Genomic DNA, 17,458 nt, shown 5'->3' on the forward strand with positions numbered 1-17,458 from the left:
CAGATAGAATTTTTTGTAGGTTTAGTGAATTATGAACTCTTAGTGTATAGTTCGTACGTGGAATTTACATGATACATTACGTTTAGGGGCTTCACCGAGGAGTTTTAGTGTGTTTGTTAATTGTGTAGGACGGTTTATATTGGTGCGGTAGAAGTCTTGTAGGCGAAATTTTTCGGTGTTTCGTCCTATAGATTTGTCCTTCGTCTTGGACCGGTTGATCATGAGGAGTCACTATTTGCATCAGATGGTAGACTAGTTTTGGGTGAGATTGCGATTTTTCGTTTAATTGAGAGTAGACGGCCAATACCTTCAATACGTTAAAATAAATTTGAGGTACAGAGTTATGTGTCTCATTAAATCAGAATTAAAATTCCAATACTTTGCATATTGTCGTTTTCGTTATTTCATTTTATTTATTTATTTAACTTGACAAGAACAGAGTCAGTAGTATGCTGCTTGACAAAGTCACGTCGATTAAATACCTACGCGCAACGTTGCAAACCCATACGAAATGGAACGAGTATGTAACGGTTGTAGTACGGAATGCGAATGGTTGACATCGGTTTATTGGGAGAGTTATAGAACAGAGTGGTTCATCTGTAAAGGAGACCGAATGTAGAACACTAATACGACCCATTCTTCAGTACTGACCGAGAATTTGGGATACACAATAATCTGGATTAAACGAATACTTCGAATCAGTTCAGGGGCGGGATGCTAGATTTGTTACCGATAGGTTACAGAGATGCTTCGGGAACTCAAATGGGAATCCCTGGAGAGAGGGCGACGTTCTTTTCGAGGAGCATTGTTGACAATTTAGGGAGCCGGAATTAGAAGCTGACTGCGGAACGATTCTGCTGTCGACAACGCACATTTCGCATAAGGACCACAAAGATAAAATAAGAGAAATTACTGTTCGTATGGAGGTATATACGTAGCTACTTTTCCATCACTTTATTTGCGGGTAGAAGAGGGAAATAAATGACTAGTGGTGGTACAAAGTACCCTCCGGCACGCACAATACGGTGACTTGTGGAGTAAGTACGCAGACGTTGAAGTATATGTAAAAAACAAATTTCGCATGCATACAGTATAAATGATAGCCTCGTTTTTCCACATAGTTTACACAAAATACAATTTCGTGGGCTGAGAAAAGTAACAGGCGGTGTCCCGTTTCCGTTAAATTCTCCGTCTTCTTGTTAGAAACACTGACAGTTGCTGTTAGTATTCGTTCCATAAAATCCGAAGGCATTATCTTACATTATCAGCTGGTCGAAATTGCCCTTTCCCTTAATGATTCGATAATGCAAGTTTCCTTAGTATGTACTTAAATTAAAACAACACAATTTGGTTTAGTACTTGCAAATGGAGTTGGAAACAAAGAATATACTAGCCACATACGATGTTTGTCGTCGAGTGACACAACATGAACTAACAGTGTCACCAACTCTAAAATTTGTAATTTACGTGCAAGACAGGTTCACTATCAACCTGGAGAAACCAGTCTTTCAATGATACTGCCATTTGTCTCCCGACGCGAAAGCATGGAACTTTGTTGGTAGCTTCTATTCATCCCATTGTTTCTGTTCATCCTATTTTACGGTATCTGATCATGTTCACAAGTCATCGCATTACAGGATGTGATTGCCCAATGTGAAATAAGTGAATATTAAAGCGTACGGACAAATGGCGAAAATTGCATTCAGAAAGATGTGCATGACTGCGGTCCCCACCCATGAAAAAGAAATTACTTTATTGTTTGATGGAGGACAAGTAGGATACAAGTCAAATTTTTAAGGGAAACTTTAAGAGGTTGATATATGGAAGTACTTCATCATTTTTTTGAATGAAACATAGCGATGAATTGCGTACGTAGTGCTGGATAATTAATTCGATGGGGGACAGCAGCAACAAATAAGGTGTTTGCTAATGTTTTTCTTTTATGAAAGGGCACATATAGAATACGAGATTGATAAGGCATTGTGTTACAGAAAATATGACAGATGAAGTGGGCTTGATCTCTGATTCGAGATGCAGCGGAAGTTTACGTTTCATATTCTGTAAAAATTGGTTCCTACACTTCTGGAGTTAATACGGGAAAAGAGAAGTCTTCTTTTACGTGATGTTAAGATTTTCTGCACAGCTGAAGTGCACATCATTAGGTACACGCTAGTTCTTCACCGTGATAACGGGATAGGGTTCTTCGATACCGTCGAGCAGAGCAGAAGGCAAATATTCGTTGAGTTTGGAAAGGATGCTTTAATAACTTGCGACTTTCCTCCATTTAGCTCACGTTTTACGCTTTTCGCTCATCTGACCACTAAACGCAGATTGTCATTCGTCCGAACTACGGCAATATTGATAAGCATACTGAAGATAAAATTGGTCACCACCAGCAGAAATCTCGCCAATACGCTAAACTTCAGTGTCCAACTTGATAATTGGCCTCTATTAACTGAAGAAGGAAGTGAAAAAATTCCTTCAGGTTTTATATAGGGTGGCGTAGAAATGCTCCGACAGACTCCGAGGGATTGCAAGTGGCGTCTTAGGGAATAAATGGAGGACAGGTACCCTTGACCACAAAACGTCATGCAACGACGCTACAGAGCGTCAAAGCAACAGGTGCCACCAGGCCATCCCTTCGACAGCAAAAGTGACCTTTACGCTGACAGAACATAGGACAAACGTCTCGCAGTGTTGCTTATTCTTCAGAGATCGCGACTGATTTGCTACGATAGCCAGTGGAGAAGACGGAGATTTCTGCTGCATAGAATGGCCTTTCGTTTCTTTGGTGGATGACAGTTTCTGACACAGGATTCTATCTGCAGTTTACTATTCTTCCGGAGCCGTCTAAAATCCCCAGTGTTTTTCGATTCACAGGACAAAACTAAACTTTGTCTGAAACCTTCGTCTACCGAGGTAGTGGAGTATTGCATTCATAGGAGACAAGGCCCGTCTACGCAGCAGCAAACTTTGTTTTCTCCACTGGCAATCGTGGCAATCAATCGCTATCGCTCGATAACCAATAACATTGCGAGACATACCGCCTACGGTCCGTTAGCGTCCAAGTCACGTTTACTTGCGACGGAGTGGATATACTGGCAGGCGTCGGCGCCTGTAGCGATCTGTAACGTCGTTGGATGATGTTCCTGGACACGGGTTCCTATCCTCTATTTGTTCCTCAAGACACTCTCTACAACCCCTCGAAGTCTGTCATAAGATTTCTGAGACACCCTGCATATGGAGCTGAAGTGATTAATTGATCTCATAGATCCCATGGAGCTGTTTTTAGGTTGTCATCAATCTTCATCGTCGTCATTAGATCTTATTCTAGTGTAGGATGCCTGGGTGTGGATGGTGATTATCCGTTGAATATGGGTGCAGGGACAGCAGAGAAGGCCGCTCGTGGATGCAAGAAACCCCTTTTTTGCTGTTTGTTTACATTTATTCGATTTCGATGCAGCTAGTGTTGTTGTCGAGCACAGCATATACACTGCCACGGTGTTTCTTGGTACGTCGACCTCTGAGCTATCCTTGTACATTGTGCTGACCGTGCAGTACCGATAGGACTGCTGGAGGTGGAACACAGTGAGCTCCAACAACTTGGTAATGCTATTTACCTGATGTTTGACGGTGGCAGTGATCGGTAGTGTAGCAGTTCCTGTGTGGAGAGTATGGTAAAGGGGCTAATTGCAACCAGAACTCAAGGGAGCGCCAAATGTATGGGCATTGTACAGATGAACATAGTCCATCACGTGACGTCGGCTACGAAATTATCTCTGGTAACGCCAACATTCTCAATTGAAAGTAATCGACCTTTATTCTTACGTTACAATTTTCTAATCCAAACTTTATCTAATTTAACACATCCCCGACCTCTATCAAAATTATTGTGATGTTTACAAATCTCAGTAGCCTCTTAATACATACCAGCCTGATAATGCGATATTTGCGACATGACACTCGCCTCAGTGAACTTTATTTCATGATCTGCTACGGCCGATTGATCCGTATGTCCCAGGTGGTAAATCCTCTTGTGTTTAAACAGATAGGTGTTAATACTTCTTTTTGTGGTGTCAGTATGAACCACTCTACGACTACAAGAAATTTTGTATACACCCGATCTGGCCAAATGATGTATATCTTTTGCTAGCCTGTTTTATCTTCTTGGTAAGTCTGAAGTTAGTCTCCACACCATATTTGCTCAACACTTCCCAATGTGATCTGTGATTTTGCTGAAGAATGGGATGGAAAACTTTCCCTTTGGGCAGCCACCGTTCCGCGTCGATCGTAATTCACTCCATAGGGCAAAGTGCTCGATGCATCTCCTTGCTGGAATAGCCAGGTCTTATAACAATGACGGTTTCCATCGCTAAAACAGAAATAAAAGGATGTTTCGTCCACTTCTACTATATGCCGCTCTAACTCAACTTTGACGTGATGCAACCAAATATGAGATCGTAACCACTGGCTACCACAGGGAAAACTTGTACACTCACTGGGAAGTTACTTCCCTCCTCATATAGAATCCTAGTACTGGCAAACTGCCTATTGGCTTCTGTCTCGGGTTCTTCGGCCGACGTTCATCTAATGATTTTTCTGACGTTTCGCCAGCACGAGTGGCTGGCATTGTCAAAGCTTCACCCTCCATTGCCGGTGGTGAACTGGAGGCGAGCTCGCGGCCGCAGACTATATGTACCTGGCGCGCCAACGTCGAGGGCTTCTCCGCGGTCATTTCCGGTGCGGTTCTCCTCTTGCTACCTGCGACGGTCGTTCGCTGCAGTACGGGAAGCCAGGATTCGTTTACCTTAAGGCTTTCCTCTTTCTTGTTGAAACTGTTCGCGTGTTTTTGTATTTCTACAGCTTCTCTGAACAAGCGCGTGTGATAGTGCTTCTCTACAGCTAGAACTTCCGTGTCGGCGAAATTTATTACGTGGTCGGTCCCATTCAGTGCGTGCTCTGCCACGGCCGATTTCTCCACCTGCCCCAACCTGCAATGTGGCTTGTGCTCTTTGATCCTGGTGTTAATTGATCGTCCAGTCATTCCGACATAAACTTTTCCGCATGTGCATGGTATACGGTATATTTCCGACCTTGCAAGTGGGTCTCTTTTCTCCTTCGCCGATCTAAGACACTCTTTGATCTTCCTTGTCGGTTTGAAAATCGTCTTTACGCCATGTTTGCGCAATGTACGGCCGATTCTGTCCGTCACTCTGGGAATGTATGGCAGAAAGGCCGTACCCGACATTTCTTTTTCTGGTTCCTTACTTCGCCGAGTGTTGGGCTTTGTTACACTTCTAATGTAATTTTCTTACTTCTCAACGCCGACAAGAGTATATTGGTACTGCCTGCCGATAAGGAGAATGCGACCGTCGTAATGAAGACCGAAGATTATGAGCAAAAGATCCGAGACCTATTAGATCCGACGACGTACCGAAAACTAAGCGCAGATCCGACGCAGCGTATCACTCGGAATACGAATCGATTAATCAAGGCGTCTCTGCCGGCGGACATACAGAGAAACCTGCGCAACACGGAAGCCCTACCACCTCGGCTGTATGGATTACCCAAGATCCATAAGAACAACGTTCCACTGAGACGGATCGTTAGCGCTCCTGGCTCACCAACGTATAAACTGGCAAAACACTTGGCCTCTCTGCTCCAGCCACATGTGGGGAAGACCGACACATACATTAAGGACTCAGGACATTTCATTGAGAAGCTGAAGAAACTGAAACTTGCACCAAACGACATCCTGGTCAGCTTTGATGTTGTTTCGTTATTTACGAAAGTGCCACTCAATGACGCTCTGGAGCACATCGGTTCCATGTTCCCTCAAGACATCAAAAAGCTCTTCCATGCATGTCTCACCACGAGCTATTTCACGTGGAATGGCGATTTCTACGAACAGCTGGAAGGCTTCGCCATGGGTAGTCCTCTCAGTCCAGTGGTGGCCAACTTCTTCATGGAACAATTCGAAGCACAGGCACTGGACTCGGCGACTTGCAAACCTAAGGTGTGGTACAGGTACGTCGATGATACTTTCGTGGTGTGGAGCCATGGTGAAGAACAGCTCGGTGACTTCCTAAGACACTTGAACAGCCTCCATGCCAACATAACATTTACCATGGAAGTAGAAAAGGACAAGAAACTGCCATTTCTAGATGTGCTGGTCACAAGGGAAGGCGAAAACCTGGAACACAGCGTGTATCGAAAACCGACACACACGGACCGATACATGCACAAACTGTCAAACCACCACCCGAGCCAGAAAAGAGCCATGATTAGTACGCTCGTAACGAGAGCAGGACGAATATGTGAGCCGCAACACCTCAAACGAGAAATGCATCACCTGGAAACTGTTCTGAGGAGCAATGGGTACTCCACAAATTACATTAGAAGTGTAACAGTGCCCAACACTCGGCGAAGTAAGGAACCAGAAAAAGAAATGTCGGGTACGGCTTTTCTGCCATACAGTCCCAGAGTGACGGACAGAATCGGCCGTACATTGCGCAAACATGGCGTAAAGACGATTTTCAATCCGACAAGGAAGATCAAAGAGTGTCTTAGATCGGCGAAGGAGAAAAGAGACCCACTTGCAAGGTCGGGAATATACCGTATACCATGCACATGCGGAAAAGTTTATGTCGGAATGACTGGACGATCAATTAACACCAGGATCAAAGAGCACAAGCCACATTGCAGGTTGGGGCAGGTGGAGAAATCGGCCGTGGCAGAGCACGCACTGAATGGGACCGACCACGTAATAAATTTCGCCGACACGGAAGTTCTAGCTGTAGAGAAGCACTATCACACGCGCTTGTTCAGAGAAGCTGTAGAAACACAAAAACACGCGAACAGTTTCAACAAGAAAGAGGAAAGCCTTAAGGTAAACGAATCCTGGCTTCCCGTACTGCAGCGAACAACCGTCGCAGGTAGCAAGAGGAGAACCGCACCGGAAATGACCGCGGAGAAGCCCTCGGACGTTGGCGCGCCAGGTACATATAGTCTGCGGCCGCGAGCTCGCCTCCAGTTCACCACCGGCAATGGAGGGTGAAGCTTTGACAATGCCAGCCACTCGTGCTGGCGAAACGTCAGAAAAATCATTAGATGAACGTCGGCCGAAGAACCAGAGACAGAAGCCAATACGCAGTTTGTCAACAAGTGGCCACGAAAGCCTTAACAATTTTGAATCCTAGTACTGCCAATCCTAGCGAATCAACATGATTCTGACCTGCACTGCTTACATTTCAGTGTGGCAGACTTAATTTTACATCAACAAGTACACTCTTATTTACGAGCAATACCCTAGATCCATTATCAGCGATTGCGTGCTGAAAAGTAATGCCTCCAATCATTTTTGTGTGAAAACACTTAAAGTTTCTTAAGTAATAAAACGAACATTATTAACATTCTGCATCTTTGGTACAGTGGACCCAATTAATTCTGGAGAAGAAATAAATAGGACATTTCTTGTTGGAAATGTAATGTAGTTTAACTCTGTTCTGATAAAAATTTTCTCTAGAAGCCGTGGTGTTTGAGATATTTAAGACAAACCTAAAAAAGTGACCTACACACCCCAACGTTCGCACCTTACTTATCAGGGTTCTATTCTGTTCATGACACGCCCCACCTGCCCCTCATCCCCCCCCCCCCCCCCCACCAACATTCAACAAAACTTTGCCACAATGTAATTTTTTTCTCCAGTCGCTATTTTTCGTCTCCGTTCACTGGGCTATATGGTCTTAGTAGCATTATCGTCCACGGTGATCACATATGTACTGATATTAATTTTGCGAATCTGCTCCACGAAACTATTCACCAACTATCCATACGTATGAAATATCATCTTAAGCCGCTAATGTTAGTATCTCCTAGCATTTTTCATCGTATATCTTTCTGCTAACCCCTTCCTCAACTCTGAAACGACTGTGCAGCCGCTGATATCTCGTGGCACATTACATGTAGCCACGCGTCTCTGCTAACTTTTTACTAGCTAATCTCAATAATTAATCATTTTTGCAATTTCCCAAACTGGCAGCACTAACCAAATTATTAGAAACCTCAAGGACACCTTTCTTTATATCCTGAAAAATGGAGTGACCAACAAAACAGCGTTAGTACGAAAGATGGGTACCTAGGATGTGAATACTACCTCCCTTCCTGCGTTAGTTGTCTTGGTTTCGCCTTCAGCTAAGCTACCTGATGTAGAAGATGCTGAGTGGCATCCTGACTAGGACGTTGTTTAGACTTAATGCTTACTTACTACTACCACAAGTACACAGAATATCCAAAAGAAGAAACGATAGGCAAAGCAATCATACAGACCGAAAAGCCTCTGAAGAGAGACTGGCTGTTGTCTTCAGGTTGTCATCCATCTTCATCGGCAGCAGATCTTCCGAATCCAATTACAGCGGGGTGCAGAATGGCTACTTGTAAGTGGTGATTCTCAACAAAAGTTGGGTGCAGCTACATTAGAGAACTCAGATCATGCATACAAGAAACCCTTTATCACTGTTTATTTAAATTTGTTAGACTTCGATGTTGCTAGTGCTGATGACGACCGTGGCAAATACGCCGACATGGCGTCCCTTGGTACGTTTACTTCTGGCTAAGCCTTGTAGGCTGTAACAGTGACAGTGCTCCATCAGTGTGGCTAGTGAGTATCGATGGAGTCTCGAATTACCTGCCCCGTAGCTGGCCTACCTGGCTTCACTGCTGTTAACGGGAGTGTAGCTCGCTGTGTCTTGTCCCCGCCCCCCCCCCCCCCTCCCAGTGACACAGAGTCAAGGCGTCCCCATTGGGAACCTTAGCAAAAGTATGGATCCTCAAAGGCAGAAATTGTGGAGCTACCGAAGCGCTCTGGTGGTCAGGTGATTGACAATGGTTTGACGCTCAGCGACGGTAATGACAGCAGCATCGTCGGTATAGCGCTGACCTGCACAAACTGGACCTCATACAGGGGCTCTGCCATTCGATGGTGGCAGGCAGGACCGCAGGTGTTCAAATGCAGCTGCCTGGGGCTGATAACGAGTAAGGGATCACGTTTCTGTGTAACGTGGAAATGTCGTGTACAGAAGCTGGTGACTGTGGTCTGTCAGCTGCCGCACTTTAGTGGGCCGAAATGCAAAAGCATCCTGAAGGTTGGTCAGGATACCAAAGTGGTCGATGCGTGGAAGGAGGACGGCTTATGCGCATGTTGCGGAACACACAGGGTAATGATCAGCGGTAGTCAGTGCTCTGTACGCCCCTCTCTTGCCTAAGTCATTCAGCACGGACTGTGATATATTCCGTTACACACCAATCCATTGCCATGAATTACGTCAGTGGTGAATGGATGTATGACTATCTAATAGCAGTCCTACAAGATCTACACCGTAATCAAGCGTCCTGGATCTTCCTTTAAATGTGTGATCCTCATTTTGTCCGGTGAGATTACTTTCAGCTCTAGTAGCTAATTAAACTGGAGGTAATCAACATAGATGTGGTATTTACAAGAGGAATAAATCATGGAGACGATAAAGAGAAGGAAGTACTCGTGAGATGTGGCTCACCTGTGAACTCGGGAGGACAGTGACAGCGGAAGCTCTGTGCCGCAGTAGGCGCACAGGATCCACCGTTGTGGCAGGGCAAGCGTGCGCACGGGTTTGCACCGCACTCCTGTACACCCACCGCGCGAACTACCAGCGGCTCGCCCTCGTGCAGCCGCACCTCCTCCTGGTTGAGTTTCAGCTGCTGCACACAGCCAACCAAGCCACGTGCTGCTCCCACATTTTCCGACACCCTGTCAGCCACAGTCAATATGTCACTCCAAGTACTACACACACATAATTTCTGAAATGAGGAAGAATTTTATCGTTGAGGAAACTTACATCGACAATGATGTTGAGATAGAAAGACTATTCTGCACAATGATATGAATTGTTACCTGAGATAGTGAAAGAAGTTCCAGATATAAAATTCAGTAGCACCTATCACATATATTTCAGTGAGATATAAGACCCTATCAATACCGAATGTGATTTATCTTTTAGTACATCGTTGCTGTGCAGCTTACATGAAACTTATAAACTTAATTTTTCTGACTAAAAGCTGACACTATATTCATAGAACTCAGCTGTTGTATCTACATTTTCTGCTATACATAAGATTTCAAACTTTTGACTATTATGGCAGAAAAAAGCACACATTATACACTCATGGTCAGATAAAACGGAATACCTTGAACGACTAGAGGTAAGACCACCATATTCACAGTATATGTACAATAGTATGTTCAGAAATGATTAACATTTGAATCATGTCGGCCAGTGAGTTGAAAGTAAACATGGATATAGCGGCGCAACACCACCTACCGGTAAATAAGCCTACGGCTCTCGATGTCGCTATAAATCGAAGGGAAAGGAACGTTGTGACTTGAGCAGACGTGCAGGGTGCCTCGCAGCCGTAAGCGTACCGTCAAATCAGTAAGTCCGAAGGAGGCCGCATTATTTGCATGAGGGAATGTGAGGCATACATCCGCGAGACTGCTGTTCGTGTGGGACGAAATGTTTCGGCAGAACAACAGGTGTGTACAGAATGGTTCACAGAAGGCCACAGAACACAACGAGATGGGTCAAGTCACATCCCCTATCCCTCCCCAATACCCCCTCCCCTAGAAGATCGCCACCTCACCCGAATGGCGTTGCACGAGAGATCTGCGTCATCCTTGCCTCTGGTGGAACAGTGTAATACATCGTACACTATCAGGTGTGACAGTCCATCGCCATTTATTACGGCATAGGTTACGTGTGCACCGTCCACTTCTCTGCCTATCTTTAACGAAAGTTCAGAAACATGCTAGACGGCAATGGCGTATGGAACGACATCACTGGGGACAGGAATGGCATCAGATAGCGTTTCCGGACTAATTCCGGTTCTGTTTGTTTGAAAATAAAGGCCGAATTTTGGTTCGCTGCAGACAGCAGGGGTAGTGGCATCACCGTGATTGCATTCACACAAGACCTACAGAGCAAACTGAAGGCCTCATGATGTGGGGTGCTATTGCGTACAACCAAAAATCACAACTGGTGGATGTCCAGGGCACTGTGACCACTCTGAGCTACGTGAATGACATCCTACAACACCTTTCTGCACACCACCTCAGACGCCATTTTTCAGCAAAACAATGCACGATCACATCTTTGGAACCAGGTAAATGCTGCATGGATGCCTATGCGATAGGACTGTTTTACTAACGTACGTAGCTATGTGTACTTTAACATTATTACTTGTATACTGTAAATGCCACTGAAGATCGAAATGTGACCTAACACTAATCTAATACAATAAAATTCTAAAAACAAATGCTGCATCACGGATATCGACTTTCAGTATTAAAAATGAAGGCTCAGAATATTTTGTTACAATTATTTAACACACAATGAGCACGAAATGGAAGCTGAAACTTTTGTACAAGTTCCTCACAGGAAGACTAGTACAGAATATTGTATACACACAGAACTTATACAGAATGTTTTATTTAGCAGAAGAAATAGTCTAAAAACGTCCCAAAGAACAGTACTACAGGGTGTATATAGTACATTAGCTTACTTAGTCCCCGGCATCGCCCAGGTACGTAATAATTCCCGTCTCCTAATAGTTCATCTCCCCTCTCTCTTTCTCCCACCTCCTCCTCCTCCTGGGACCGATGACCTTTGTAGTTTGGTTCCTTTCATCTTTAACCCAACCAACCTCCTCCTCCTACCTTTCAGCCTATCTGTCCGTCTTCTCCCCTTCTCTCTGTTCATCTCCTCCCCCCTCTTCTCTGACCATCTGCCACTGCTCCTCTTTCTGTCCTTCTGATTTTCCCCATCTCATTGTCCACCTCCTCCTCATCCTCTCTCTGTCCGTCTCCTCCATCCTCTCTCTCTGTCTGTCTACTCCCTCCCCTCTCCCCGTTCTTGTCTTCCTACCGCACATTGTTTTACACCTCCTCCTCTCTCTTCTGTCCATCTTCTCCTTGTCCCCTTCTCTGCCAATTTCCTGCACCGCCTCTCTGTCCATCTCCACCACTCCTTCCTTCGATCCATATATTCCCAAATGGTTCAAATGGCTCTGAGCACTATGGGACTCAACATCTTAGGTCATAAGTCCCCTAGAACTTAGAACTACTTAAACGTAACTAACCTAAGGACATCACACACACCCATGCCCGAGGCAGGATTCGAACCTGCGACCGTAGCAGTCCCGCGGTTCCGGACTGCAGCGCCAGAACCGCTAGACCACCGCGGCCGGCATATATTCCCCCCCCCCCCTCTCTATCCATCTCCTCCTCTTTCCTTTCACTGTTCATCTCCTCATCTCCCCTCTCTTTGTTCATCTCCTCCTTCATCCCCTTCAGTCTGTCCAGCCTTCTCTCCTCCTTCCCCCTTCTCTCACCATGTTATCGCCCCCTTCCAATAGAAGATTTCAGGTTCTTATCCCCACAGTACTTCATTCCAAACGGTAAGTTATATGTGAACCAAATTTCGTTGAGCTCCATGTAGGGGTTTAGGGGGAGATTTTTACTAGTTACTTTGCACACATATGCTCTTCACATTTAATTCACATATATTTCATACGTATTAGTACATACGAATCACTTGTATCTGCAGAGAAATCCACCGTGCAGTTTTGTCTTCACGCAGTTCAATGTTTAACTTAACTCCTCCTGAACAGGCCATCAAGGCCCAACGGTACCGACCGGCCTCCGTGTCATCCTCAGCCCACAGGCATCACTGGATGCGGATATGGAGGGGCATGTGGTCAGCACACCGCTCTCCCGGCCGTATGTTAGTTTCCGAGACCGGAGCCGCTACTTCTCAATCAAGTAGCTCCTCAGTTTGCCTCACAACGGCTGAGTGCACCCCGCTTGCCAACAGCGCTCGGCAGACCGGATGGTCACCCATCCAAGTGCTAGCCCAGCCCGACAGCTTCGGTGATCTGAGGGGAACCGGTGTTACCACTGCGGCAAGGCCGTTGGCCCACGCAGTTCAATGTTTATGGCACCATACGTCCTGAGCTCTGTGTCGTATAGTGATATAGTTCTGCAAGTACACTAGATGTCAAACCTGTAACCGAGTTCCATTGTGGTAACACAAGGGTGATGACGTATCCTATAATGTCGCTACCAATTATAGGGTGACAGCAACTCTTTTCGCAGCTTTCGAGTAGACGTCAAAGAGGTAAGAATTCTGGTGTCTGTTTCCCATGGTAGCGAGGCTGAGTGTTTGCTGCCGCTTGGTTGCCACAGAGCGTGCATCAGTGATACTATCTGCGAGAGCCGGAAGAAGCCTTGCTCTGGTCAGATGGGTGTCAATGACGTTCAGATGGACTCAATTTACGCCCTAGTCTTTGTTTACCGTGACCCTGGCCTCTTGAATGTGATGGTATATAGAGTACGGAGGTCACGTATATTATTAACTACGTTACTCACAACCCTTAATAACTGCATTGTATGGGTGATTACCCTCTACGTTGTTCGGCACCTGTCACAAAACTGCCTTCACTTTTCCAGGTTTTCTGTATCAGCCATAACGACGACTAACTTCAAAATCCGCTGCCATCCAGTCGCCTCGTGACCTGAGGTGCAAATTCTTTTGGTTGGCCGAACTGCACCTAGAAGCATTCGAAAGCTGACTGTAACAGCTCATAGCTCATAGTCCCCTTGAGTGTCGTTTAGTACCAATCTGATCGGAATCAGAAGTTGCACAGTTTCAAATGTGTCATCCTATCGCCGTATTTCATTTTTTCATCCTTAACGTCCATCGACGATCGGAGAATACCTCATCCGATTGTCGCCTGGTTGCTCCCACAATTTACGTTGCCTGGTACTTGATGGCCCGAGTCTGGTCCAGACCGCACCGGAAAGGAAGAGGAAATCATCAATTATGAAAGCACCGGTCACTCAATGCAGTATGAATATGTCGAAATTCTAGAACTGATTTCATCTTTTTGGGACACGGCTATGTAAGAAGAGGATAAAATTCGTTTGACAATGAACTTAAGTAATATGGATAGCGGTTTCAGTCTGGATAAATCATGGAATTCGGTGCCTTCATTAATAAACTCACCAAGACGTTCCTACAGTACATCTCAACATGGATCGACCTCGCAGCCACAGATTACATTTATGCATAGTCATTGCCTCCGATCCACGTATCAGACTCTTATGTATCTGTGACTGCAAACATAGTGACGTGGTCTGCGTGTTTAAAATGACAGTTCGAGTGCTGCAGCCTCAGTCTGTCGACACACTCTGAAGATGGCCGGAAGATATACGGTCCAAATATTAGAAAAAGAATAAATAAAGTTTCTGAGAACACAGCCTACTTTATGTCAACGTGCACTCGCATTTTCAACCAAAGGGGTGGCTTTGTGGTGGGTGCCTATCCCCATTTTGTTCTCACAAGGGAACCTCCCCATCGCACCCCCCTCAGATTTAGTTATAAGTTGGCGCAGTGGATAGGCCTTGATAAGCTGAACACAGATAAATTGAGAAAACAGGAAGAAGTTGTGTGGAACTGTGAAAAAATAAGCAAAATATACAAACTGAGTAGTCCGTGGGACACATACGTAACATCATGGAGACTGTGAGGTAAGGAGCGCCGTGGTCCCGTGGTAGCGTGAGCAGCTGCAGAATGAGAGGTTCTTGGTTCAAGTCTTCCATCGAGTGAAAATTTTACTTTCTTTATTTTTGCATAGTTATTATCTGTCCGTTCGTTCATTGACGTCTCTGTTCACTGTAATACGTTTAGTGTCTGTGTTTTGCGACCGCATCGGAAAACCGTGCGATTAGTAGACGAAAGGACGTGCCTCTCCAATGGGAACCGAAAAGATTTGATCGCAAGGTCATAGGTCAACCGATTCCTCCACAGGAAAACACATCTCATATATTCTATACGACACTGGTGACGGCATGTGCGTCACATGACAGGAATATGTTGTCGACCCACCTAACTTGCACACTTGGCGAATGGGTCAAAAGATTCTTCTACCTTGCCCGATTTAGGTTTTCTTGTGGATGTGATAATTACTCCCAAAAAGTGATGAAAACGTAAGAGTTTGTCACATAAACTGAAAATAAAAAACTAAACTTTTCACTTTATGGGAGATTTGAACCAAGGACCTTTCGTTACGCAGCTGCTCACGTTACCACGAGACCACGGCTCTACATCGTTCCCAGTGTCCTTGATGTTGCTTATCTTCCCATGAACTACTCAGTTTGTATATTTTGCTTATTTTTTCACAGTTCCACACAACTTCTTCCTGTTTTCTCAGTTGATCTGTGTTCAGTTTTTCAGGGCCTATCCACTGCGCCAGCTTATAACTAAATCTGAGGGGGGTGCGACGGGGAGGTTCCCCTGTCAGGATACCCTCCACAACTTCTCGCCGTATGATAGTATCCTTTAGTTTCATACTAATGATGGGTGAGTGCGAAACGCATTCATCAAGCCAAGCAACAACTGTTACCTAAATATATGTCCTAACTTTTCAGGTTTACAGGTTACTTGAAAAGACATTTTGCCGTAGAGGAGTGTACTGTTCCACATCTACATCTACATCTACATTTATACTCCGCAAGCCACCCAACAGTGTGTGCCGGAGGGCACTTTACGTGCCACTGGCATTACCTCCCGTTCCTGTTTCAGTCGCGTATGGTTCGCGGGAAGAACGACTGCCGGAAAGCCACCGTGCGCGCTCGAATCTCTCTAATTTTACATTGGTGATCTCCTCGGGAGGTATAAGTAGTGGGAAGTAATAAATTCGACACCTCATCCAGAAACGCACCGTCTCGAAACCTGGACAGAAAGCTACACCGCGATGCAGAGCGCCTCTCTTGCAGAGTCTGCCACTTGAGTTGGCTGAACATCTCCGTAACGCTATCACGGTTACCAAATAACCCTGTGACGAAACGCGCCGCTCTCCGTCAACCCGATCTGGTACGGATCCCACACTGATGAGCAATACTCAAGTATAGGTCGAACGAGTGTTTTGTAAGCCACCTCCTTTGTTGATGGTCTACATTTACTAAGGACTCTCCCAATTAATCTCAACCTGGTACCCGCCTTCCCAACAATTAATTTTATATGATCATTCCACTTCAAATAGTTCCGCACGCATACTCCAAGATATTTTACAGAAGTAACTGCTGCCAGTGTTTGTGCCGATATCATATAATCATACAATAAAGGATACTTCTTTCTATGTATTCGCAATACATTACATTTCTCTATGTTAAGGGTCAGTTGCCACTCCCTGCACCAAGTGCCTATCCGCTGCAGATCTTCCTGCATTTCGCTGCAATTTTCTAATGCTGCAACCTCTCTGTATACTACAGCATCATCCGCGAAAAGGCGCATGGAACTTCCGACACTATCTACTAGGTCATTTATATATATTGTGAAAAGCAATGGTCCCATAACACTCCCCTGTGCACGCCAGAGGTTATTTTAACATCTGTAAACGTCTCTCCATTGAGAACAACATGCTCTGTTCTGTTTGCTAAAAACTCTTCAATACAGCCACACAGCTGGTCTGATATTCCGTAGACTCTTACTTTGTTAATCAGGCTACAGTGCGGAACTGTGTCGAACGCCTTCCGGAAGTCAAGGAAAATGGCATCTACCTGGGAGCCTGTATCTAATATTTTCTGGGTCTCATGAATAAATAAAGCGAGTTGGGTTTCACACGATCGCTGTTTCCGGAATCCATGTTGATTCCTACAGAGTAGATTCTGGGTTTCCAGAAACGACATGATACGTGAACAAAAAACATGTTCTAAAATTCTACAACACATTGACGTCAGAGATATAGGTCTATAGTTTTGCGCATCTGCTCGACGACCCTTCTTGAAGACTGGGACTACATGTGCTCTTTTCCAATCATTTGGAACCTTCCGTTCCACTACAGACTTGCGGTACACTGCTGTTAGAAGGGGGGGGCAAGTTCTTTCACGTACGCTGTGTAGAATCGAATTGGTATTCCGTCAGGTCCAGTGGCCTTTCCTCTGTTGAGTGATTCCAGTTGCTTTTCTATTCCTTGGACACTTATTTCGATGTTAGACATTTATTCGTTTGTGCGAGGATTTAGAGAAGGAACTGCAGTGCGGTCTTCCTCTGTGAAACAGCTAAGGAAAAAATTGTTTAGTATTTCAGCATTACGCGTCTCATACTCTGTTTCAATGCCATCATCATCCCGGAGTGTCTGGATGTGCTGTTTCGAGCCACTTACTGATTTAACGTAAGACCAGACTTTCCTAGGATTTTCTGTCAAGTCGGCACATAGAATTTTACGTTCTGTTGTGTGTGAAGATAACTGTATTCACTTTATTCTTGAATAAGTGAAGTATTTAGGATTTTGGCGTTGGTTAGAATGAAGTGACTACTGACTGAGATACATCATTCACTCTCGTTGTGACAAACGTACACACCAGCCC

The 17,458-nt window shown here is 45.1% G+C and overlaps 1 protein-coding gene across 1 annotated transcript in view; it reads right to left on the minus strand.

Moving 5' to 3' along the window:
• The window catches only part of LOC126249196 (agrin-like), a 203,680-nt gene that overhangs the window by 156,805 nt on the left and 29,417 nt on the right, over positions 1-17,458 (minus strand). The window contains exon 5 of the mRNA XM_049950850.1: positions 9,555-9,784. Within this exon, the coding sequence (XP_049806807.1) occupies positions 9,555-9,784 (230 nt within the window). The remainder of the gene's footprint in view (positions 1-9,554; positions 9,785-17,458) is intronic.

Source organism: Schistocerca nitens, chromosome 3 (genome assembly GCF_023898315.1).
Source record: "Schistocerca nitens isolate TAMUIC-IGC-003100 chromosome 3, iqSchNite1.1, whole genome shotgun sequence".
Classification (NCBI taxonomy): domain Eukaryota; kingdom Metazoa; phylum Arthropoda; class Insecta; order Orthoptera; family Acrididae; genus Schistocerca; species Schistocerca nitens.